At 46.9% G+C, this 23,589-nt stretch overlaps 2 protein-coding genes across 13 annotated transcripts; both read right to left on the bottom strand.

Moving 5' to 3' along the window:
- Nucleotides 1-695: 695 nt before the first annotated feature.
- HOMEZ (homeobox and leucine zipper encoding) lies at nucleotides 696-13,263 on the bottom strand. Of its 5 annotated transcripts, XM_073894952.1 has the most exons (3): nucleotides 8,602-8,815; nucleotides 7,594-8,294; nucleotides 696-3,469 (listed from the first exon to the last, which is right to left on the bottom strand). In XM_073894952.1, exons 2-3 carry the CDS (start codon nucleotides 7,652-7,654, stop codon nucleotides 1,866-1,868), a joined length of 1,665 nt encoding a protein of 554 aa, XP_073751053.1. In that variant the 5' UTR covers nucleotides 7,655-8,294; nucleotides 8,602-8,815; the 3' UTR covers nucleotides 696-1,865. The 5 variants fall into 5 exon arrangements, with proteins under 5 accessions (XP_073751053.1, XP_025726097.1, XP_073751054.1 ...); XM_025870312.2 differs by lacking the exons at nucleotides 7,594-8,294; nucleotides 8,602-8,815 and adding an exon at nucleotides 13,183-13,263; XM_073894953.1 differs by lacking the exons at nucleotides 7,594-8,294; nucleotides 8,602-8,815 and adding an exon at nucleotides 9,236-9,375.
- Nucleotides 13,264-15,812: 2,549 nt separating this feature from the next.
- PPP1R3E (protein phosphatase 1 regulatory subunit 3E) lies at nucleotides 15,813-23,540 on the bottom strand. Of its 8 annotated transcripts, none has more exons than XR_012378940.1 (4): nucleotides 23,384-23,540; nucleotides 23,138-23,216; nucleotides 16,311-16,450; nucleotides 15,813-16,151 (listed from the first exon to the last, which is right to left on the bottom strand). XR_012378940.1 is itself a non-coding variant. In XM_073894959.1 (4 exons), exons 1-2 carry the CDS (start codon nucleotides 19,282-19,284, stop codon nucleotides 18,192-18,194), a joined length of 840 nt encoding a protein of 279 aa, XP_073751060.1. In that variant the 5' UTR covers nucleotides 19,285-19,568; the 3' UTR covers nucleotides 15,813-16,151; nucleotides 16,311-16,450; nucleotides 18,080-18,191. The 8 variants fall into 8 exon arrangements, 7 of the variants coding, with proteins under 7 accessions (XP_073751060.1, XP_073751064.1, XP_073751059.1 ...); XM_073894959.1 differs by lacking the exons at nucleotides 23,138-23,216; nucleotides 23,384-23,540 and adding exons at nucleotides 18,080-18,614; nucleotides 18,868-19,568; XM_073894963.1 differs by lacking the exons at nucleotides 23,138-23,216; nucleotides 23,384-23,540 and adding exons at nucleotides 18,075-18,614; nucleotides 18,868-19,568 and having other exon boundaries at nucleotides 15,813-16,135; nucleotides 16,311-16,388.
- Between the last annotated feature and the right edge of the window lie 49 nt (nucleotides 23,541-23,589).

Here is a 23,589-nt window from a genome sequence, read left to right on the forward strand (position 1 = left end):
TATTCTAAGCTCTCGAATGGTGGAATGGGCAAAGACCACCACCACGGACACGAAACCTGTATTCTTCTTTGGGTACTAAATAGAAATGAGAAGTTAAGTGGGTCAGCCACGGGCAGGCAGGCCATAAGCAAAAATATTGAAAAAGTGTAAAGATAGCAAACACCTGCCAGAAATAAATTAGGTCCTGGGAATGACCCTGAAGCTGAACTAGGATTCCCTACTCTTTCTGGAACTTTGAATTTATTTTTAAAGGCATTTATCTAGACACCTCTTCTGGGCAAGAGCCTGTGCTATATAGCAAGTACAGGAAAAAATCTGCCCAGTGATAGACAGATACTGATGTACTGCCTTTTAAAGTTTTTGTTCTTTTAAATTTTTTTTAAAGATGTATTTATTTATTTATTTTAGAGAGTGCACACGCATGTGAGTGGGGGAAGGGACAGAGGGAGAGAATCCTCAGAGGCCCCACTGAGCGTGGAGCCCGATCCCACAACCCATGAGATTATAACCTGAGCCAAAACCATGAGTCGGGTGCTTAACCGCCTGAGCCACCCAGGTGCCCCAAGTTTTTGTTTTCCTAATCTACCTCAATATATCCTTCTGCTTAAAAAAAAAAAAAAAAAAAGTATACTAAATCAGAATGTTAATGGATTTGGCTCCATTAATCTCTAAACCACAGAAATGGCAAAGTGGAGGAGAGAGAAACAATTTTATTTGTGGCCTTTTATTATTATTCTAGCAATCTGGGGCTTCCATTCTTATTTCTAGATGGTTAACCCATTGATATCTTTATATCTGACTCCATCTGATGAAAACCATTCTAAAACATCAATAATCAATTCAGTTAAAGACCAGGGTCCCTCTGTCCCCAAGACAGATCCTATAAAGAGAGGAAAAAGTCTCAATTACAGACACAAACTGAACCAACACCAAAAAGATGAAAAATTAGTCTCTGTCAAGCTAGGCAGGAGGGAGTTTCAGGTTTGTAAAACCAAACCTGGAACCTACCTGCACCCATCTTCTGAAGAGTAGAAACCATCCCTCTCCAACCTAATTCTACTTTTTTAAAGGACATTTCCCCTAATTCCCACATCCAATAAATATCCAGTCTAAATTATTCTCCACCCAATTATTAAACTTTTCACAAGCTCCATGGGGAAGATTTACCCTGAGACAAATAGTGAACAGAATGGGGATGTTGGAAAAAGATAAAAAAAAAAAAAAGTACAAGGCAAAATGGTCCCAGTATCAGAAATGAAAACATTCTGCTACCTGTGCAACTCAGTAACGAGGAAGGTAGAACATATAGTCTAAGTTGGTGTGCGTTAGGGAAAGATTTGTGATGAGACTGGGACATACAAAGACTCTTAGCTGTATTATGCATGGACTCGTGCTCAGAAAGAAAAGGGGTGTGAGGCAGCCTTACATTCCAGGGAAAATGGTGGGACTGGGGGATGCACTGGAATCATCAATTGAATCAAAATTCTTTACTCCTCCTTTTCAGTCCTCCTATAGATGTGGGGCCAAGGTCTGGGCTCTCCACAGTACACTAAGGTAAAAGAACAGCAGACATGAAGAGAGCAAAAGCTTTTCCCCAACCCATGGTTTGGACCAGATCCTTAACACTCTCTTCACTGAGACGAGATGCCTGATTTCTGCTCATCCAGTCCCTACCTCTCTCTGGGTCCTATGGTCATCCTCCCTGGTCCACCCTCACTACATCCCGGATTCCCCAACCTCAAGAACACAAAGCTTTTCAGTTCTTTGCCACAAGGTAATTTAAAAAAATGTGGTTTCTTTGTTTAAACAGTTACTAAGTTGGTTCATCTTTTAGTAACAGACCTTCCCTCCCCTAGTCCCCCGACTCAGTCCTGTATGATCACATCATCATCGTCATCCTCATCTTCCTCCTCCTCCTCCTCCTCTTCATCCTCGTCGTCTTCTGGCAGTTCTTCCTCCTCCTCTTCCTCCTCTTCATCTAGACAAACCACCACCTCAGCTGGCTCAGGGAATCGAGAGTCAAACCAATCCAGTACCTGCTGGGTGCTAAGCCTTGATGCCTGACTCAGTTGAGGGATATCACTTTCCCGTAGCTGTTGATGGGCTGCCCAGTACCTCTCCAAGGGTCGTAAATCCGGTGGGGGAGGGGGGTTCGGCAGAGGTGGTGTCTCAGCCCATTCACTCAAGGAGCGGGTTGAAGGCGGGGGTGTGGGAATTGCTGGGTCCTGGAAACTAGGGGCACCAGGTACTGCATTGTCCCGAAACCATTTTAGTTGCCCATGCTTCAAGGCATAGCGTGTGTCACCAAACCACTGAATGATCTCAGGTCGAGGTAAACCAGTGATCTGTTCTAATTTATGGTAATCCTCACGCCGTGCCCATTGGCACTGTAAAAAAAAAGATTTGAGGATAGCCAGCTGCTCTTTGGTTTTGCGCTTGGTCTTTCGCTGGCGTTGCATATCTGGGGAAAGGTACTCTGCAGGGCCAACCCTACCTGATACTGAGTTATGTCTTAGCCCTTGGGGCCAGGCTGGCTCCAGATGTGGGGGCAGTGCCTGTTCATTGGGTGACAGTGGCTGTGAGATACAGCCCAGTGACTGGAGGGGTTTAGAGGTGGCAGTAGCTCCGTTAGCCAGTACCGGGAAAGTGGAAGAAGAGGTAGAGGAAGAAGGAGGAGTCATATTAGATGCTGACTCCTGCTTACAACTACTAGCAAGTAGTGACATTGGTGGGGGCTTATCCCGAGCATGTGGCTGGTGGACAGCTGTGGAGTGATTCCATGAAGCAGAACCTAGGCCATGTGACTGGTTGGGACCCCTGCCTGCCTGCTCCTTAGAGAAGCCACTGCTTTGAAGATTCTGCCAATAATCGGATTGGTGGGGGAATGTCCCACTGCCAGGTGCCATCAGGGGTTCCTTTGCTTTCTGGTGACTCAGCAGCTCTGAGGACTCCTCAGGCTCCACCTTCAATCCTTTCATCTGGGTGGGCTCACTAAGAGTCAGGGGCACTATTCCAAGACCCACTTGTTCTGGAGGTGGCATTGGAGAAGGAGGCACCTCCTCTGGGGGCCGCCCTGCATGATGAGTAAAAGAGAGAAGGGATTTGAAATGGAGCTGGTCCCGATGGTAGACCACTCGGGCTCGGGTCTCTTCTATTTCTTCAGATGACCAGCTAATGCCACAGCGGAGGCGCTGGGCCATGAACCAAGTCTTGACTTTCTCCATCTGCAGCCCATAGCGTAAGCAGAGAAGGGCAATGTCTGCTAGACTGGGATAGGGAAAGTAGCTGAAGGTTTGTAGCAAGTGTTCATTGCCATCCAGCTCACTGGTCTGGGCTGCCTGGGTCCACACAAGCTGTAGCTCCTCGGAGATTGGAGGGAGGCAGATGAGCCCCGCCGGGGAGCTATTAAGACTGCTGGCCTCTTTATTAGGAGGCATGGTGCTTTCTGATTTGTGCCCTTCAGAGATAGCTGTAATAAGAAGAGAAATAGCTCAATCACTGGGGCTCCTCTTTCAGCCCATTGTTCAATTTCTGCCAAACAAAATGCTGGACTCCAATACAATCAACTGTCTATGTGTACCGTGTTGGATTGCTTTTAAAGTGCTTTAACGATTTCTCATTTAATTTTCCTAACTTTATGAGCCTGTTATAATTCCTGTCATATGTATGGAAAAACCAAAGTCCATAGAAGTTAAATTACCCCAAGTCACATGACTCCTGAATACTGTCACCAGGACAAAAATCTGTCTTTAAGGTTAGGAGGAAAATTCATCCTTATATTGCCTTTATTTTTCTAATTCAAACTCACTTCATCCTCTAAGTTCATGGAACAGGTGTCACAAAATGAAAAATCAACCACAAAAATATAAAGTGCAGTAATCTCAGAACTGATGCAAATGCTTTAACTCCTGACAATTTATGATTACCTCTAGAATGTGGAGATGGGGCGGGGGGGTGCGGGGGGACAGGTACAAGAGAGTATCTAGAAGGCAGGACAGCACTGTTCCTCCGCCCAGCCCCCAGGTCCCTTTCCTCTTCCCTTCTTGGTGGTGGAGTCCTTCAGGGAGGGGAATGATAGTGCCTTTAAGCCTAAACCCAAACTTGCTAAGCTTTATTTTCTCTCTGTAGGATAAGAGACAGGTCAGGTATCTGGGATAAGTGGGGCTTACTCTTCCTGGGTTTGGAGGTCCTGTGGGGGTAGAGAGGGAACTCTTTCCACCAAGTCATCCTTGGAACAAAGGTTAGCCCCTCCCCCCAGCCTTTGTCTCTTCCAACAGCTCAATCTCTCTCCGGGGAGCCTGGAGAGCTCCCTCAGACTGTAATAGCCCCTCCGCACAGGGTGGAAGGCCTGCCAGTCTTATCTCTGCAGCCCAGCTTTCTTCTCAGGGCCAGGTGGGCAGATTCACTATGAATTGCAGCCAGGTCCTGCAAGCTCCCCAGCAGCACCACTGCTCCCGGGCTGTGGGTGTGGGGGCTGCAGGGAGAGCCCCTGATTCTGCATCATTCCCGAAATACCTACTCAGGGTATTTCCCAGAAAGTTCGTTGACCAAATTTAACTCAGCTCCCTGTCTGGGCATTAGAAACTCTTTAACACATCTGTCACCCTTTACTATTAGAGGAAGCCCATCTGAGCTTATAAATATTTACCTTGGATATGTTAAGGATGGGACAGGATTCCTATGTAAATGCTACATGATGAACTGAGAAGAATCTCAAGTCCAGGAAGTTATAGTAGTATGGTATCAAGGGATTTTATATGACGATTAGAAAAATTTGGAAGCATTTTAATGAGTCACCATTTCCTTTTAACAAGCAGATCTAATGAATCAAAGGCCATGCAGATCCTTCAACTTGAAGAGAAGCTGAAGAGGGTAAATGGAGGCAACATGGCACAGTGGGTAGAAATATGATCCCTGAGTAAGGCCAGCCTGCAGTTTGAATCCCAGTTCTGCCACTTACCAGCTATGTGATCTTGGGCAAGTTACTGAACTTAAAGGAGCTTTCGTTTCTTCATGTGTAAAAAATGCACAGTACTAAGTGTCTGTAAAGTTATATATTTTTACCAGGCACCTACTATGTGCTAGGTGTCCTGCTTAGGCAAGACCTAAAGCAGCTGGTGGGATGGAGGTCTGGGGTGAGGCAGATTTGAGATTAATTGCAGCCCCACCCCGTCCTAGAATGCTGCCTGTCCTTGGGCAAATTATTTAACCTCACGAAGCCTTAGTTTCCCCTCAGAAAGAAAGGCGGTCAGAACAGCACCTTCCTCACAAGTTTATGGCTTAATGAAAAAAATGCAGTTGACATGATGTCTAGAACAAAGTAAAGGCTCAATAAATAGTTTTTCTCATTACTTCAGCCTCACAGGGTAATTTTGATATAAGGGAATGCCATCCATTCTCCTCTTAGACAAGGAGGGAAATGAAGCAAAGACTGCATTCTTTAAAATCATTGTTTTCAATCTCTTTTTGCAGAGATTCCTAATTGTAATGAGCAGTAGGGGAAACCAGGGTATCCATGATTTTATGCTCTTTACATTTTGGGAGTTCGATATAATTCCAGAATGGATTATGCTGCTTTAAAGGAAGTATGAAAATCACAGCTTTAGGAGAACTGAATCCGTAATTTGGATATAAATCCTTTTTGATTGCCAGATGAATCGCCAATGTATTAGTAGCTCCAGGTTTATCCCAGACACAACTGAGTGGCCTGTGAGCAAGCTTGCACAGACAGGTGCTAAACCACCGTTTAGACATTGTGGCCCACCAGGAACACCACCAAACCTAAGCTGGAGAAGACTTTATGATTGCCACACTTGACATCTACTTAACCTTATTTGTGTCCTGTTTTTTAAGGACACAATTATCCTTTAGATAAGAGAAAACTGTACCCTAAGGAATAAAGCAGTGCACTGTAAGGATGAAGACTGCCAGACAGGAAATAAGGCAAGCATAGCTCTAAGCCTTACAGGGAAGCATTCTGCCTTCTTTCATGTGGTTTGCTGTCCTCCGGATTCTCATGGTACCAGTTTGATGTTTTTGTATAACATGCAGTAATGCAAATGCCATATTTGGTGTACTGTATACATCCAGTTTTCCAATTACACAAAACAAATTGTGGAAGATTTCCTGATAGGGCACAGCTGTATAGCTACCTGGTACCTCCCTGGAAGAATCTGGCTTTGACTTAGGAAGAAACTACAACCAGAGAGTGGCTCATGAGAACTTTAACAAGGAGGGTAGACCCCACAGTAATCAAAACCACAATGAAGACACTATGGTGTCTTGTGTTCTTATGCCTCCATTTGGAGAGGGTAGAAAAAGAAGGGAATCAAAACTGTATAAGTAAGGACTCCTATGAGCAGAGGTGGTAGTGATGGTGGGATTACCAATTCTGAATAATTACTAAATTTGTATCCTTATTAAATATGCTGGATATGCCCTACTGCTACTTCCAAGTAGCTAATAAAAAACATAATGAGAAAAACATATAGAGAGAGGATAACAACCCTTCTTTCCCTTTAGGCTTTCCATACCCGTGGACAGGTGGCAGAAAAGAATGGACTACCTTAAACTTCCAGTCTAGGTATACATACAATCCTAGGAAAAAGAGGTGTTCACAACTTTAGGCTTGGGCCTAGACTTACGGTTAAAGCAGGAGACAGTTCAATGAGAAACTAATGATCCTGCAAAATTACCCTATTATCTTTATTCAGAGAAGGATTGAAGTACTGCCTGAAATGTGTTTTGGTGATACAGTTTTAAGGGCCTTAAAGAATTTTGAGTGGTATTCAACTTATGTGCTTCTCAACTTTTTGGGTCATGAACTTTGAGAATCAGATAAAGGTATGGACCCTCAGAAAGTTATGACTACCCCCCATAAACATCCAAACTTACACATTATATATATAATCTCAGAAGGTTCACTGGCTGCCCAGAAGCCCAAGTTAAGAACCTCTGCCTTATGTTCTGCCAACTTTTATAAAAAAGGAGTGCTGGTAATTGCTTCAAGAGGAACATACAGCTTGATGTGATTGAATGGAAAGAGTGGATGGAACACTCAAGAGAATTTAAGTCTAGAAGGGACTGGGTATTGGTGATATTAGTTGGAGAGAGTGGAAGGGAGAGGTGTTCAATTGGGCCAGGAGCCTGGTTTAACTGATCCACTGGGTTATATGACCAACACCCACAGTGTGCTGCGTACTAGAGGCTGGTAGTCTACTCTCTAGTGTGCCAAAATCATTTGCTTCCTTCAGCTGCCCTGTGTGCCTGGACCAGTTGTGTGTGATTCCCAACCTATTTATGTCTTTTTTTTTTTAATTTATATAATAATGTAATTAAATATCACAGAAACCTATGAAAAATTAGTGCACTAAAAATTGTTTCTGTGAAAACAAAGTCAAATGTTAAGGAGTGTACAACTGAGTTGGGAGTAGTAGGGCAAATGTAAAAGATTGGAGGGGCAGGGGACTTAAAAATCTCAAAAGTATTCTGCATTCAGATTGCTCCAAAAGTGCTTAAATTCTCACTGCATTAACAAAAAAAAACACCAAACCTGGAAATCATAGATGAGAGGCAGTGGCACATTAGAATTACCTGGGAAACTTAAACCAGGAACTCTCCTCCTCATTCTTAGTCTGGACTGGGGCCCAGGCATCAGTACTTTTAAAAGTTCTCAGGGTGCAGCCAGATTTGAAATTCGCTTGTGTAGTTTATACTAGAAAGACAACTGGGAACTCTAATCAGCAGACTTACACAAAGAAAACGCCTGGACACTACCCCAAAAGATTGGTGCAACGAACATACTTTTAATGACAATGCTTAAGATATGTATGCAGCATTTAAAAAATTCCCAAGTTTAACTGGCTTTTTTTTTTTTTTTTTCAATCACTGCCTTCTACCTGTCCTAGTCATATAAAAGGGCTTCAAATGTATGGTGAGAAGGAGGTTCACATGATAAAAGATCTCCTGATCTGGGCCCACATTACCAAACAGGTCTCAGCTTGAGTCTTCTTTCAGTTTAGAAGTCTCAGATTAGGACGCAAAACCAGGAACCTCTGAGGATTTGGGTTTTCACTTTTCTGGTTTGTTTTCTGAGTATGGCTGGGTAGGGGGTCAGAAGGGGCAGTTTCTCCCAAACCTTTCATTCCCAAAGACCACTGCTCCCCAGAAGTAAGGTCAGATTTCTGTCCGTGTGTTGAGGTCGTCAGGAGGTAGTCGTGGGGGGAGGAGGAGAGGCCTGGGAAGGAAACGTTTCTCCTATCCTCCATTTCGCAGGCAGTCTACAAGGCTCCAAACTGGGTCAGAGAACAAAAAGTTGCTGCACTTGGGGCGATGAGCCCCAGGGAGCAGGCGAATCTCTATCCTCCCCTCGCGGAGGGCGTCCCAACCCAGCCTTCCCCTCCTCCCTACACACCCACTCACCCTCCCCCAGTTACAACAGGGAACCGAAAAGTCCAGAGGAGAAAGGAGAGAGAACCGTGCGACTTCGAGCCTAGAATTCTCCAACACCACCCCCCCCCCCCCGCGTGGGGATGGGGATCCGGAGGTCGGAGATCGTATAGGGGCTGGGAGGGGAAGTCGAAGGGGCTGGGGATCACTCACCGCAGTCCGGCCCGGGCGGCGGCTCCCAGCCTCGCACCATGGGCCGGGGGGAAAAGGGGAGAAAGGGCAGGGGGCCTCCGGGGTGGGAATGGGGTTCCCGCCCGGTGCGGCCTGCTCCAAGCCCACCCGCGCGGAGGGCCGGGACCGGGACTAACCCCCCCCGTCCCCGAGAGCGCGCCCGTCTAGCCCAACCCTGCTCGAGCGAGTTGGAGGCGGGGCGGATGGGTGGGGCGGGATCCAGAGGCGGTGCCAAGGTGGCCCGAGTCCCGATTGGTGGAAGTAGGCAGGCGGGGACCAGCGGAACGCACTGGGCCGGCCATTGGCTGCGTGAGTCTCGGCCGAAGTCGGTTATTGGCTGCATGGGCCTCAGCCGGGGTGGCTATTGGTTGCTTGGGGCAGGGAAGATGTCCCCCGGGCCAGGGTGCTGTGAATGGTACCTCCCCCTCCCCCCCCCCCGCCCCGGCTTCGACCTTTCCGTGTCGGACCTTCGGAGTACGCTGAGCCCTGGTCCTCCCGGAATTCTCCCAAGGAATTCACAGCAGTTTGTTGAATTGTCCAAGACCGCCTTGCAACTACTCCCCATTTGTTCCTCCTGAAGGAAGACTTTTTTCAGCATTCCTTCAGCCAGGCTTACACGCGAGTAGAACCGAGCCGAGCCGCGCCTGCCCAGCCGAGGGCCGTCAGCAGCGTCACTGTAAACGGAGCGTCTAGAGCAACCGGGAACTTGTTCTCCAGATGGATCAAATGTCTTGCCGCCTGAAAGACGAGGATCCCAGCAGCCCGGCGCCTTCGGAACAACCGGACAGGTGTTCCCAAAGACTAAGTGCCGGAAGGGGCACCTGTTTGGGACTCACCAGACCCCTAGATCCCCCTCTTTGTCCCAGTGAGGAGGACCTGCCTCTTATTTGGGGACCTTGGTTTTTGCTGTCAAGAAAGGGATGGCAATAAAATGGACTTTTCACCAAAGTAGTCACAGACTCTGAAGTTGTGGGCCAAAAGTTCGTATATTTGGAATTTGGGCCAAAAGTTTGTATATTTAGGATTCTCGGTCTTCAGACTAAAACTTGGAAACAGCACTTTCTGAAGTGATTCTTTTGTTCTCATATGCTGGTCTTTGAAAAAGTCTCTTTGCCTATTTAGGTAACTTAATAGTTTACATAGCTACAATAATTTATAAAACAATTTCAGACTTTGCTCTGTATTCCAAAGACATCACCCTTCCCATGTACTCCCCCCAAAACCAACCCCCACTACGGATTCTTTATTGCTCCAATTTAAGGTCTAGAGCACTTTCATGGTTGTCAGACATCAGAAATGTATTTCCACTTCAGCACTGAGCCCTATTTTATGTTATTATGCCTGTATTTGTACCTGGCCACTCCCCAGCCCCATTACATTCAGTAAAAATTTCAACTTCCTTAAGAGCCAGCCCTACGATCTTCAAACTAGCATCCAGCAAATACATCATAGGTGTAAACAAAGGTTAAGGTAGATATAAACTCAGCTTTAGAGTTGAAACTTCTGATCCCTCAGGGTTTAAGCCAGGGCTGGTAGTATATACAGACTTTGTCCTAAATCATGAATGACTATTACCATGCCCCAATAGTTTGTATATGATAAAAGGAAAAGTGAAACATTTTAGGCAGCAGCAGTCCTCAGTTTTCAGTGGAGAAGTTGTTCTCCCATAATCCAAACAAATTGCAAGACTGGGTTGACTGGGAAGAACTCATGCTTATCTGGCTGGAAAGCCAGGCAGACAATATCTGTGGGAACCTAGTGCCTGCCCCTCTATAGAGGGTTCAGTTAGGCACTCTGGGCAACACTTATCACCAGGTTTTGGAAATATGAAAGGTGGACAACTCTGCCACCTTTCTTGTCTCAAGACACTCACTCCCGAGACTCAGGAGTAGGGAACAGAATTGAAGATAGGTTTAGGAGAGGGGAAATCCAAGGCAAGAGGAAACTCATCTGCCCCTTTTCTGGAGTGTGTGCTGAAGCCTCCCTCTTTTTTTTTTTTTTTTTTTTTTAGGATTTTATTCATTCGAGAGAGCACGCACAAGCAGGGGGAGGGGCAAAGGGAGAAGCAGGCTCCCTACTCAGCAGGGAGCCTGACATGGGGCTCCATCCCAGGACCTGACCAGAGCCTAAGGCAGACCCTTAACCGACTGAGCCACCCAGGTGCCCCGTGAAGCCTCCCTCTTGTGTGGGTTTCACCTTAAAGCTTTAGAAGATGGACTGGACTGGGATGGGGATTGCAAGAGAGGAATAGATCCAGGCTGACAATATCAAAGAAGGGAGGGCCCCCCCTTTAGCAACACAACAAATCTTCCCAGTTCTTCCAGGGACTAGTGCTGAAGAATGCGGACTCATCATGTCATCCTCAATGTAGAGATGTTAATTCTCCATCTTTAGTGAAAATTCTCTCTTCCTTTGCGTGGCTTAGATATTAGCAGGATTAACCAGAGGCACATTTACCGTATACCTAAGGAAACTGAAACTTCAGGGTCATCCCTTGCACAGAGGAGCACTGGAGGAGCCCCAGGATGTGTTAACATGGTCGTGGGGTTTTATAAAATTTGAAAAAAAAAAAAATTTGAATTGCAGGGGCGCCTGGGTGGCTCAGTCGTTAAGCGTCTGCCTTCGGCTCAGGTCATGATCCCGGGGCGCTGGGATCAAGCCCCATGTCAGGCTCTCTGCTTGGCGGGAGCCTGCTTCTCCCTCTCCTCCCAGCTTGTGGTCTCTCTCACTAACTCTGTCACTATCTGTCTCTCTCAAATAAATAAAATCTTAAAAAAAAATAAACTGCAGTTGGCTGAGATTGATGTCTCTTTCCTTTCTAACTTCCCCTCCATCACACTTCTCCTTTTGTCAGGTGTTAGTGGGAAGGCCATAGGTATTTTGGGATTGGCTAAGGAAATGGAGTTGGGGATACAATTTAGTTTGGGTTGAGTAGGTATATGACTGTCGTTTGCAGTTACTTCTGTAAATAGTTTAATAGCCAGTATAGTGTTAGGGGCTGAACTGTGTCATCTACCCCACACCCCGCATTCATATGATAAAGTCCTAACTCCTGATGCCTTAGAATGTAACTGTATTTGGAAATAAGTTCTATAAAGAGGTAATTAAGTTAAAATGAGGTTTTCAGGATAAGTCCTAATCCAATATGACTGGTATCTTTATAATAGGAAATTTGGACCCAGACATGAACATAGGAAAGACCACGGGAAGACATAGGGAGAAGATGACTATATAAGCCAAGGAAAGGAACCTCAGAATTAAGTCAACCCTACAGATACGTTGTTCTCAGACTTCTACACTCCACAACTGTGAGAGAATTTTGGTTTAAGCCACCCAATGGATTGCATTTTGTTTGGCAGCTCTAAGCCAACTAATACATATACATTAATCCTAGTGTCAACAATCCAGAGTATATTAGTCATTACAAATTTGAAATGCTCTGAAATTGTACACATATATCAAAGAAATTTGATAGTTTTTTTTCAAGTTTGACAAAAATTCTAAAAAAATTATGTAACATTATCACTTATAAAGTGTGAGGGTGAAAATTTTCTAAATCACTAAGAATTTAAAAAAAAGTGATCAGGGCACCTGGGTGGCTCAGTTGGTTAAGCGACTGCCTTCGGCTCAGGTCATGATCCTGGAGTCCCGGGATCGAGTCCTGCATCGGGCTCCCTGCTCAGCGGGGAGTCTGCTTCTCCCTCTGACCCTCCCCCCTCTCGTGCTCTCTCTCTCATACAAATAAATAAATAAAATATTAAAAAAAATAAAAAAAGTTATCATGTAGAAGGCTGAATTACTTTTCTGTACTCCTTATAGGAAATATAATCATCAATATAAGAAATCAAGGAGCATGTACCCAAAAACAAAATTGTAAAAAAAAAAATGCTTGTCAAGTAGATAATTTTTAAAATGTTATTTTTCTTGATTTTATGATATAGTATTTGTCACTTAAAAATTTATCTTATCTTTTCTCATTCTAAACTATTTTCACTTTTGTGCCTAATGTATTTATTTTTTCTTTTTTTAAGATTTATTTATTTGAGAGAGCGAGAATGAGAGAGAGAGAGTGCATGACAGGGGGGAGGGTCAGAGGGAGAAGCAGACTCCCCGCTGAGCAGGGAGCCCGATGCAGGACTCGATCCCGGGACTCCAGGATCATGACCTGAGCCGAAGGCAGTCGCTTAACCAACTGAGCCACCCAGGTGCCCTTTATTTTTCTTTTAAAAGGCTCCAAAAGTTGTGTTTCAGGTGCCCCAAAACTTGGATCTACCCTTGGGACAACCCAAATGGATATGGTGAGTTTCTGCCTCACTTACAGGAACCATGCTCCACCATTCTGTGCCCTGTCTCCTAGGAAATACAAAAGCTGAGGACTGACCAGTCAGAACTGCAACTTTTAAAGATTTCGGATAGCAAAAGCTGCAGTGGAGTTTGTGGAAGAAGGATTTCAGACAGACCTAGCACTAGACTAAGGTGTGAAAAGCCTGGAAAGACATTAGGGCCATAGAGGAACCTTAGGCAATAAAGCCACAGAGAAAACCCTGGGAAGCCCCCGCTTACCTCTCTTTGGGTGTCTGCTCCTCATGCTGACTCTACCCTTTAACATATCTAGTTTGACAAAGTAAGTGTGGGTGCTCTGCCGTGACATCACAACTTGGCCATTATGATGTAATGAGGAGGCATCTGATTATTCTCAGGCTAGGGCTTCCCTATCAGAAACGTTCTCATTATTTTGTGGGTAACTGGATTCTCTCATTGTTCAGGTCATGTGGGAGTCAAAATTATGTTAGAACTTGATCTTTCTCAAGGATGCCTCACTTTAATACCTTTTGCTCCATTCTGGAGTAGACAGAAGTCTTTGCTTTTCCTCTTCATCGTATTTCCTAAGCTTTGCTTTAGGGTTGCCCTTGATAGAGAAAAGGGCTTTGCTCTTTCCTTCAGTGTTTAAGGAGCAGAATGTAACTTAGATGGCCCCCTTAAGGAAGAAGAGCCCCCCCTCAACCGGGGGGGATACTCGGCGCTTTTACCCAAGCTGTACCCTTTAACTGCAGCAGGAATTGGTGCTGGGTGCCAGGGGACTAAAGCTGGGCCCTGATAACTTTCCTACCACTACCCAATATAGTGGTGGGATTCTATTGGGGTATCTTATACCAGGGCTGCCCAACTCCTCCATCTTTTGCCCACCCAACTTTTGCATAGCAATAGGACACCAGCAGACAGAACTTTTATGAGATAACCAAGATATGGGGGGTGGGAGAGAAGAATCTCACTTCTGGGTCTCTTGCCACCCTCCACCCCAAACAAACAGTATTTCTCAGTATTTTATTATATACTTTCATATTTCAACTTTATTTCAAATATGAGGTCTTTTATCAAGAAGGGAGGGCAGCTGCATGAGGAAGCTGAAGTGAGGCCCAATACTAGTGGGTCTGGGGCCCAGTGAACAGGGCTGCACTGTGAAGAGAGTGAGGACACTCTGGGAGGGCCTGATGAGAACAGTGGTTTGGGGGGATTCACAAAGCAAACTTTCAATTCCTCTCCAGGTTAACTGTCAATAGGTGGATTATTCAGTCTTTTTAGCAACTTCACTGTTCCTTAGCAATATCACCCAAAGAAGTGCCAAGGCTGGGAAAACAGAAAACTACAAGTGCCTTTTGTTTCTTTTTATGCCTGGATGGGGAAGGGAATAGAAGCTAGCAACAGAAAATGAAACATTTGTGATACTATTGCTTGCCATGAAAAACTGCGGGTCTGACTGTAGAGGCCCGTTTTGTAGCCTGGGAGTGGAATATGGTCAGGAGGGCTGGGGTCAAGCCCCATCTCGAGCTGTACTAACAAATTCTCTGACCCTGCTGAAGTCTTCTCGTCTCTGGACCTGTGTCCTCATTTGTACTGGAGAATGGACCCAGTGATCTCTAAAGACAAGCTTTTCCAGGTCTCTGATTCTATGACCTTGCAGATTGCAAGGATCCAGAGGAGCTCCAGAGAAACGCAGGTGTTAGAAGCAAGGGAATGTGGGAGTTTGATTGGAAAGTTTAGGAGTTAGGGCTTATTGTGAAGAGAAATGAGCTACGTGCATAAAGAGAAACAAAGGTACGAGAGGAAGGTTGTCAGACAGGTTAAGTGTAGGAAGACTGGGCAAAAGTGTTCCAGCTGTGTGGCTTCAAGGACCCAAGCCCCTGATCAAGGCAATGTTTTCTCTTCTAGCACTGCCTAGTCCACAGCTGACCTGTTATACACTAAATTGCTCCTGTTCATATAGTCATCAGCCTTCAGGGGAAAGGACCCATCCCAATGCCTAACACCTAACACATCTCTAAAGATTCCACCAAACTCCTAGTGTTCCCCATATCAGATTAGACTATCAGCTTACCCCCAGGCCCTGGGGCAGCTCTACATGGGAAGAACTAGAAGATTCAGGTGTTGGTTCTATAAAGCTGAGGATGGGGGGTGGGGAGTGGGTGAACCATAGTACTTCTTACAGAGAAAGCTCAGGGAAAAATGGATTATCCTTGGTTCCGTCTCCAACCAGTTTACATTTATCCACTCAGTAATACCAGGGCTCTCAGAGAGGGACCAAGCACAGACCATTCAGCAGTTGTCCTAGTCAGGGATACCTTTTAGTGGAAACTTTAAGGACTGGTCAGTTCAAGACCAGTCAGGGGAGTAGAAAGGGGTGTCACACCAACAGGTGTAGAACGTTGGTTAAGGCCAGGAGAGAATCCCAATGTAAGGAAAAGCTGGAGTTCAAATGGGTTCCCAAGTTCTCTAGCAGGCAGGCAGTGTGGTCCCTTGCTGCTTCTGCAGACCTGGGACACTGGTACAGGAGAGAGCAGCAAGTTCCTGCATGGGATTGTGGGACCCTCAGCACTTTGCCTTCCCTAAGCCAGTTCAATAATCTGGGAGGATGGGAAGGCAGAGCAGTTAGAAACTGTGGTCTTTTCTTAATAAGAGATTATATATGGCAAAATTTTCAGTTTTGTTTTTAAAGGAAAAAATATAGTAACATGGTTATATACAGAAGCTCTGGAGAGCCTGAGTTCACAATCCTAGCAATGCCATTTACCAGTGGTGTGATCTTGAACAAATTACTATGCTTTTCTGAGCTGTTTCCTCATCTCTAAAACAGGGATAGTATTTCTCAACTGATAGGGTTGTTCTGAGAATTATAATGCATGCAAGACACCAGATTTGAGTGGATAAGTAAATGTGAGCTATTATGATTGTTAATACAACATGACAATAGCGCATACACATTAGGCAAGAGATTAGTATACACTGAGCCTCGACCCAGGCTCCCTCCATCATCCTCCCTTGGGCTCTTCATTGATGACTAAAAAGTGCTTTGCTTGGTGGCTTCGAGGAGGTTCTTTCTTCACTCTGCTGGAAATACAACCTGAAGGCGATCCACAAGATGCATGAAATCCTTTGTTTTCTTCATCACGTAAGGATGATGTTTAAACCGGCATTTCTTTGAGGAGCGACTCGGGGTTCCTCTCTTTCGGCCATCTTCCTTCAAAGGACTAAGGCTTTAGACAGGAGGGGCCTGGTAACACACTCCATACTCTGTTCTGAATGCATGTATGGGGCACATGTGCATGCACTCTCTGACTTAGTAACAAGGAAGAGGATTCAGACATTTTTGAGAAACTAGTTACAGGTAGAAAAGGGTGTGGGGAGCTGGTTACCTGGGAGCAGCTGTTCATCTGCATCAGGAACTGCTTCTTTTCCCTCTTCTCCCTTCTAGAAGACTGTCAAGAAGGAGCCTGAGGGAGGAAGGTGGATCAACCATGGTCTTGGAGAAAAGGCAGTAGGTTCTCCACCCCTTCTGGAGGGAGAAGGAATAGCAGAAATCAATAAGGATGAAGATGGAGGCAAATGGAAAAGAGAAAACGAAGGTAAATACCCTATATGCTAAAAGAAAAATGAAAGTGATGAGAGGGACAAGGAAAGAAAAAAGCAAAGAGCTTAGGAATAGTGTAAGAGGAAAGGAAAAACTACCAGCAGAGGTTAACTAGGGAGACCTAAGGCATGATTGTGAATGGGTAGAGGAGTCCAGCTTTCCCATTTCACTTGCTCAGGGTATGGAACAGACTGCCATCTTCTGGTACCATTTAATTACTAAGTGGCTTTAATTCTTGAATTGAAATGTTTTCCCTATCTTATATCCATAATCCTTTATCCTCAAAAGAGCCTCAACGTTGTTTCATCTCTGGGGCTCCCAAACATCATTTTCCCCAACAGAGATGCACCTGCCCAAAATTGTCTCAAAGTACCTAGACTGGAAGTCTGTGCAGGCAAGGGCAAAAAGCATTGGGCAGAGGATGAGCTGCAGTTTGAAAAAGGCCCTGGAATACCATCAGGCTGCAAGCTGGTTATAGGATGCTTCCTGGGCTCTGGGATATCTGTATCAAAAACTGGAGGACCCATCCTCAGCTCCAACCAAATGCTGGGAGTGCTGTGTGTTCTGAACTGTAGCACTCCCAACTGTATGTTGGAGAATGTGGCTTCTAATCTACACTCTGCCACTCATAGATCATAAAATGTTAAAGCAAGAAGAGACTGTGACAGATCACCTAGTCAAAATCTAATTTCCCAAGGAGGAGACTGGGGCCCAGAGAGGTGAAGTAACTTTGCCCAAAGTAATACAGCTAGTCAGTGACTCTTTCCTTGAGGCAGAATCGTGATAGTGATTTTTGTGATTCACTGTTCCTGACAAACACAGTGCATAAAGTGCTTAGAGGTCATTAAAAGGCACTCCAGAAAGGTGAGGCTGGCATTTTTCTGGAAGCCCCTGAGTGTACCAACTCCTCAGGCACGACATTATTTGGCTACAAGGACAGGCCTGGAGTTGCTTTTGCCTTCATTTTAATCCCCAGGGCTGCCTGGAGGAGGAGGAAGGAGCTCTGATTGCAGTCTGCCATCACTCCCCAGCCAGTCAGGGGAAAACGAAGCCAGGGATCGTTGGGAATGACAAGAGAATCCTGTCATAATGCCAGGGACTGGGGAGCAGTTCCTGGGACTTAAGCAAGGCAATTATGGCTGAGTATAAAGCTAGGACGGGCAGGACTGGAGGACCTGAGGAGGCAACGGCGGGTAAGAAGAGGGAATGAGCTGGCAATACAAATAACCACAGTAGGGTGGGCTCCTACTTCAAACAAAATACCTCCTCTGTCTCAAAGAGGTACTCTAACCTTCAACTGCCTAGGTCTGACAAGCCCACTAACTTTCTCCCAATACTAGCTCACGGTATAGGACATCACCATCAAACCCATCTTTCGCTTTTTTCTAATCCTTCCAGTGCCCTTTCTGGTTTCCTTTCTTCTATGCCTTGGGTTCCTATCACTCACATCCAACGAATGTTTTTCCACCCCGATCTCCCCGACCTTCGTTCATTCCGCCCACTCCCCCACACCCCTTTGATTTTTCCCATCCTCCTCGCCCTCCCCCACTTGACTCTCTTGGACAGCTCCCAGCCGATCTCGGTTTCTCTCATTCCTCCCCGCCAAATCTTCGGGCTCCCCCAGCCCCTGGGTGCCTTTGGCTTTCCCGCCGTCGGCCCAAGCGTCTCAGATAAAGTGGATCCAGCCCTGGGGCTCCGGGGCTCCGCCACTCCCGGGGTGCTCGGGCCCACGTAGAGCATAGTCACGGCCGCCGTTGTTGTCCCAGAACTCGTGGCCAGTCACGCGGTAGCGCAAGGCGAAAAGCAGGGCGCCCCCCATGGGTGGCGCCGGAAGGCGGAAGGCGAAGCGGTCTGCGCGCGGCGGGGGCGGGGCCGGGCCGGCGTACGAGGCCGGTGCCTCGCGTTGGCTCCGCCAGCCGTCGGCGCTCCAGCGCACGCTCACGCGCTTCTCGTAGGCCAGGTCCAGCACGCGCGCGCTCCCGGCCACGCCCAGCGGGCCCGCCTCGGCGCGTTCCAGGCAGATGCGCTGCGCCTGCAAGCGGGCGGCGAAGCCAGGCTCGCTGGCCGGCTCCAGGGCGGCGCGCGCCTCCTGGGAGAAGGGGGAGGAGAGGAGAGACGGGGGCGGGGTCAGGGAGAGGCACTGGACCAAGCCGAGGCCGACCCCGGCGGAGGGCAGTCGGAGTGGAGCCCAGTTGAGAGAGTGGACCCAAAATGAATGAGCAAGAATAAGTCTAGGGTTGGGGATGGAGATAGGTGTTGCTTGATAAATTCTCTCCCACACGCCCACGGCGGCCGGGTCAGGGAGGTCCCGGGAAAGGGGCATGCCGCTGCCGCCTCCCTACCTGGAGGCCGCGGGCACGAGGCTGGCACGGCGCGAAGTGGCGGAGGGCGTCCCTCTGCAGCTGGACTTGCACGTGGCGGGGCACCCGGGGCAGCTCTCCGGGGCGGAAGCGGCGCACCGCGGCCAGCTCCAGCCCAAGCGCGTCGGCGAAACGCACTCTTTTGCGGGTGTCGGGGCTGCGGCTGCGGGGCGCCCGGACCCCGCCGCCTCCGGCGGGCGCAGAAAGGGCCCGGCGACCCCGACTCGGAGCGTGAGCGCGGGATCGGGACCCAAGGCGCGTCCCGCCCTCGCCTGGCTCCACCTCCGGCTCCTCCTCGAGGCTGGGCCGCTGGCTGCGGTAGTAGGCACGCTCTGTTAGTGCGGCTATGAAGCTAAGGTTGCGGGGAATGTCGGTGCGGGGGGGCCGCTCTCGAGACATGGCACCCCCTGCCCGGGCGGGGCCCGCCGGCAGCGCCGCAGCGTTGCCCTGCTTTCCTCTCGCCCGACTGCCCGGCGTCGGCGCAGAAGTCGCCCCTAGTCGTTGCGTACTCTCCTTGCTGTCACCTCCATCTCCTCCACCTCCTATAGCTGTCTCCCCTCCGTGACTACCTCCCCCCCCCCTCCGTTCTGATCGTCAGCTCTCAGGGTTTTAGACCATCATCTCCTGCCTCCAGCAAGCTGTCTCCTCTGAGCGTGCGCTCAGCGGCGCTCACCCTCCGGTCCCCGGGCCCTCTCGGCCCGGCCCCCGCCCACCGTCCTCTGACAGGTGGCTCCCCATCTGTCTTAGCAGCGTACCAGGGGGCGGGGATCCACCTTCCGGTCCTGAGTGAGACCACTCAGGCTGTTTTTTTTTTTTTTTTAACGGCTTCAACGTCTCGGGCATAGGAAGAGTTAATGCTTAAGGGAGGATAAAGTAACATTTCCTTTTCTTGCAGAGGATGGTTCAAAATGCCCAGCGTGTGACTTTCTCTTCAGGGCTCACCATTTTCTTTTCCAAACCCTAGGCTCCAGGTTTTGGAGGGGGGTTGCAGAGGGTGCACAGAAGGAAAGGACATGAAAACTAGGTAGTGTGTCAAATAGAAGCTGAGATGTGGCCCTCAAAACGGTGGGTGGTCCATTGGGAAAGAGTTCTGAACTGAGTTGTGGGAAGAAAGCTCTGGTCTCACCTCTGGTAGTATTTTGCAGTGTGACCTTAAGCATGGCATAACTTCTCTGGACCTCAGTCTTTTCATCTGTGAAAAAGTAGATTAGGGTTCTGATCTCTAACCCCACTCCAAGTCCTGTGAGGGCAGAGGCTGTGTCTGATTCACAGTTTCAGCACATAGTAGGCTCTCAAATTATTGAATGAATGAACACACAACTCTCTTGGAGCTGGGACTGTGGAGTTCTAGTTCCACTGAGAGCTTCCAACAGGGGCACAGAGCTGGCTTTTTTCTCCTTCATTTTGTTCTACATTATGGGGAAAAAAAGTGAAGTATTTTGTGTAGGTTTTTTTTCCCCCTAAATCCCTTACTGATTTTGTATAACACTTACAATGTACTAGGTACACTTGTAAGAATATTACAAATATTAACTCCTATAAATAGCCATCAAAAGAGTAGGAAGTACTAGTATGCCTATTTTACAGATGAGAAATTTGAGGGAGAGAGAGGCTAGGACTCTTGCCCAGGGTCATATAGGCAATGAATGAGGAGCTGGGGTTAGAACATAAGCAGTCCAGCACTAGAGCCCACTCTTATCCACTTGGTTATGTAAGATTAAAACGTTTAGTTGTAATAGTTAACATCTTCAGAGTATTGTAATGAGGAATCTTAGAGTAGAAATGGAATCTCTAAATTTTTTTATTTTTTTATAGATTTTATTTATTTATTTGACAGAGAGAGACACAGCGAGAGGGGGAACATAAGCAGGGGGAGTGGGAGAGGGGGAAGCAGGCTTCCGGCCGAGCAGGGAGCCCAATGCGGGGCTCGATCCCAGGACTCTGGGATCATGACCTGAGCCGAAGGCAGATGCTTAACGACTGAGCCACCCAGGTGCCCCTGGAATCTCTAAATTTAAAACAGCACAATAGTTTAACTGTAAAATCACAAGTTGGACTAAGTTGGAAATAAACGGTGAGACACATACTATCTTATTATACGAGTCATTCTTGTTTGCATTTTAACTCCAAATTAACTTTAGCAATGCTATTTAGCCAGGAATCATTTTTAAAGTGATACTGAGTTTTCTGATTTTATACATGTATATACAATCCATGGACATATTCTTTTCCTATTTTAGGGTATAAAATAATGTTACTAATTTGTGTTACAGTCAAGCATTTTAAAACTGCCTTCCTTGCTCTTGTAAAATATATCATTGAGGGGTGTCTGGGTGGCTCAGTCGGTTAAGCATCTGCCTTTGGCTCAGGTCATGATCCCAGGGTCCTGGGATCCAGCCCCACATCAGACTCCCTGCTCAGCAAGGACTCTGCTTCTCCCTCTGTCCCTCCGGCTCGTGCTCTCTCTCTCTCACATAAATAAAATCTTTAATATATATATATTTCAATTGAAATAAATATTTATATATGTATAATTGAAGGAATAGATAAGGTTCAAAGTGGGCCTATATGGCCTGAGGTTTTCTGATAAAAACAAGTGTGCTTTGTCTATAGTTTGAACTCCATGGTGTTGGTCTGAGAAGATCCTTGAGGTACACAGCTTTGGACCAGGTATAATTTGTGTTGGTCTAGCAGCTCTGTTCTGGCTGCTCAGACTGACATTGAACCTTTATTCCAAATCAACGTTTGTTTCTTTTCTTTTTCTTTTTTCTCTCCATAGTTCAGTCTTTGTTTCTTAAATAGCCACTATAGTTACCTTCAAACATCGGAGTGGGCCTGCTCAATAACTGGCCACGGGAGTTGAATGATTTGTTCAATCAACATTTACTGAGGGTCTATTAGGCCTGAAGGATGTAACAGTGAATGAAATTCTGTTCCTGCTCTCACAGGGTTTATAAATAAATGGGAGGGCAGACAGAAATATATTTGGATTCTGAGACCTAAAAGTGTTATTTCAAGTAAGTGTCTTAGAAGAAATCAGGATTGCAAATGAAGGAGTGGACTAGGTTATTCTCTAAAGAAGAAGGCAGCCTTGCTGGTGGCAGCTGTAATGATCATCCCAAGAGCAAAGAAGTAAGGAGGATGGTTGAAAGGATAGTCATAAATGGGTGGAATCTGCTGTGCATTCAGAATGGAGGGGATAACTGAGTTACAACATAGATTACCTGAAGCAGAGAGATGAACTTATAGCAATGCACTTAAAGTTAAGACACACTTTACAGTCAGACAAAATTAAGTACCAGTTTCTAAGTACATGGCTTTGGGTAAGTAACCTCTCCAAGCCTCCCTCTCTTCCTCTATAGAATGAGAATAAAGCAGCATAGGGATTGGTGTGAGGATAAATATCATGCATGTAAAGAAAGCACCTAGTGCCTAATAAGTCATCAAAATGTATTAGTTGTTACTATTATTGTTACAGAAACGACCTTTCTTCTCCAGAGACTGTAGGCGCAGTTAGGAATATCAAGGCTTGGACTGGATGTGGAAGCAAAGGGAACCAGCAGGAAAGGAAAATTGGGGGGCGCCTGGGTGGCTCAGTCGTTGAGCGTCTGCCTTCAGCTGGGGTCATGATCCCAGGGTCCTGGGATCTAGCCCCGCATCGGGCTCCCTGCTCCGCGGGAAGCCTGCTTCTCCCTCTCCCACTCCCCCTGCTTGTGTTCCCTCTCTTGCTGTGTCTCTCTGTCAAAGAAATAAATAAAATCTTAAAAAAAAAAGGAAAGGAAAATTGGGTTGCCTCTTTCTATCCTTTGGCTAGAGGTCCCTCCGAATAGAGCCGAAGGAAGTGTCAGGGCAAGAGCCAGTGGGGCCCAGTCAGAATGCGTGAGAGAGCCCTCCTGAGGATCACCTGTAGTCACACTGCTTCACATCCTGTGAACCGCCCTGTGTAAATATACTGCCGTGCATAAATAATAGGCATACATATATGTATGTGTCTGTACACACACACACACACACACACATAAAAAATCTGAAAGGGTAAACATGAACCTTGACATTGGCAACCTCCAGAAAGGGAGGTGGAATTGGGCAAGGAGTGGGAGGAGGGAGATTGAGGACTTGTATTTTTTCCCCTTAGACCTCTATATTATTTGAACTTGTCAGAAGGAGAATAAGTTCATGTGTTGAGTGAAAAGAATTAAAAAGGAAACCAATGTGATTACCAAAAAAATGAAAGAAGGTAAAGAAAAGTTACCTGCAGAAATTTCTTGCGATCCAAGTCTTGATGCCCGGCTAAAGCCCCAGCCCACAAAGAGACTATTGGGTTAAAGGTCCTGGAGAAAAAGAGGGAGTAAAATGTTCAGTGTCCATGTCATGTCTGCCAGTCCCACAGGGCGAGGCACCTGGCAGGCAGTTCCCACTGCAATGGGAACCGCTCCTCTAATCCAGGCATCCACTCCAGGGCTGGAAAAATTCAACAAGTGCATGGAACATCAGAGACCTTCTGGAAATGGTGAATTTGCTCCGAGGTTTCCTGAGGCCTAACCGGCTTCTCTGGGCAGCCTTCAGGCTCAGGAGCCCAGCCTGGCCCTCTGTGTTCTCCCTGGCCCGCTCTTCTTGGCCTCCAGCGGCCCTCTCTCTCTTCCGGAGTTGTGGCCCTTCCCAAGCTTGCTTCCCAGCCCCGCCCCTCTCTCTGGACGCATCTCT

The sequence above is a fragment of the Callorhinus ursinus genome, unplaced genomic scaffold (genome assembly GCF_003265705.2).
Source record: "Callorhinus ursinus isolate GAN/ISIS: 27379988/994484 unplaced genomic scaffold, GSC_fseal_2.0 scaffold8, whole genome shotgun sequence".
Classification (NCBI taxonomy): domain Eukaryota; kingdom Metazoa; phylum Chordata; class Mammalia; order Carnivora; family Otariidae; genus Callorhinus; species Callorhinus ursinus.

Excerpts from the sequence above, each read along its gene's own strand:
- HOMEZ (XM_073894952.1), bottom strand. The coding sequence starts at position 7,654 with ATGCCTGGGCCCCAGTCCAGACTAAGAATGAGGAGGAGAGTTCCTGGT. Across the intron at positions 3,470-7,593 it reads TCCTGGTTTAAGTTTCCCAG|CTATCTCTGAAGGGCACAAA; the intron begins GTAATTCTAATG and ends TTCTTATTACAG.
- PPP1R3E (XM_073894959.1), bottom strand. The coding sequence starts at position 19,284 with ATGTCTCGAGAGCGGCCCCCCCGCACCGACATTCCCCGCAACCTTAGC. Across the intron at positions 18,615-18,867 it reads CTCGTGCCCGCGGCCTCCAG|GAGGCGCGCGCCGCCCTGGA; the intron begins GTAGGGAGGCGG and ends CCCTTCTCCCAG.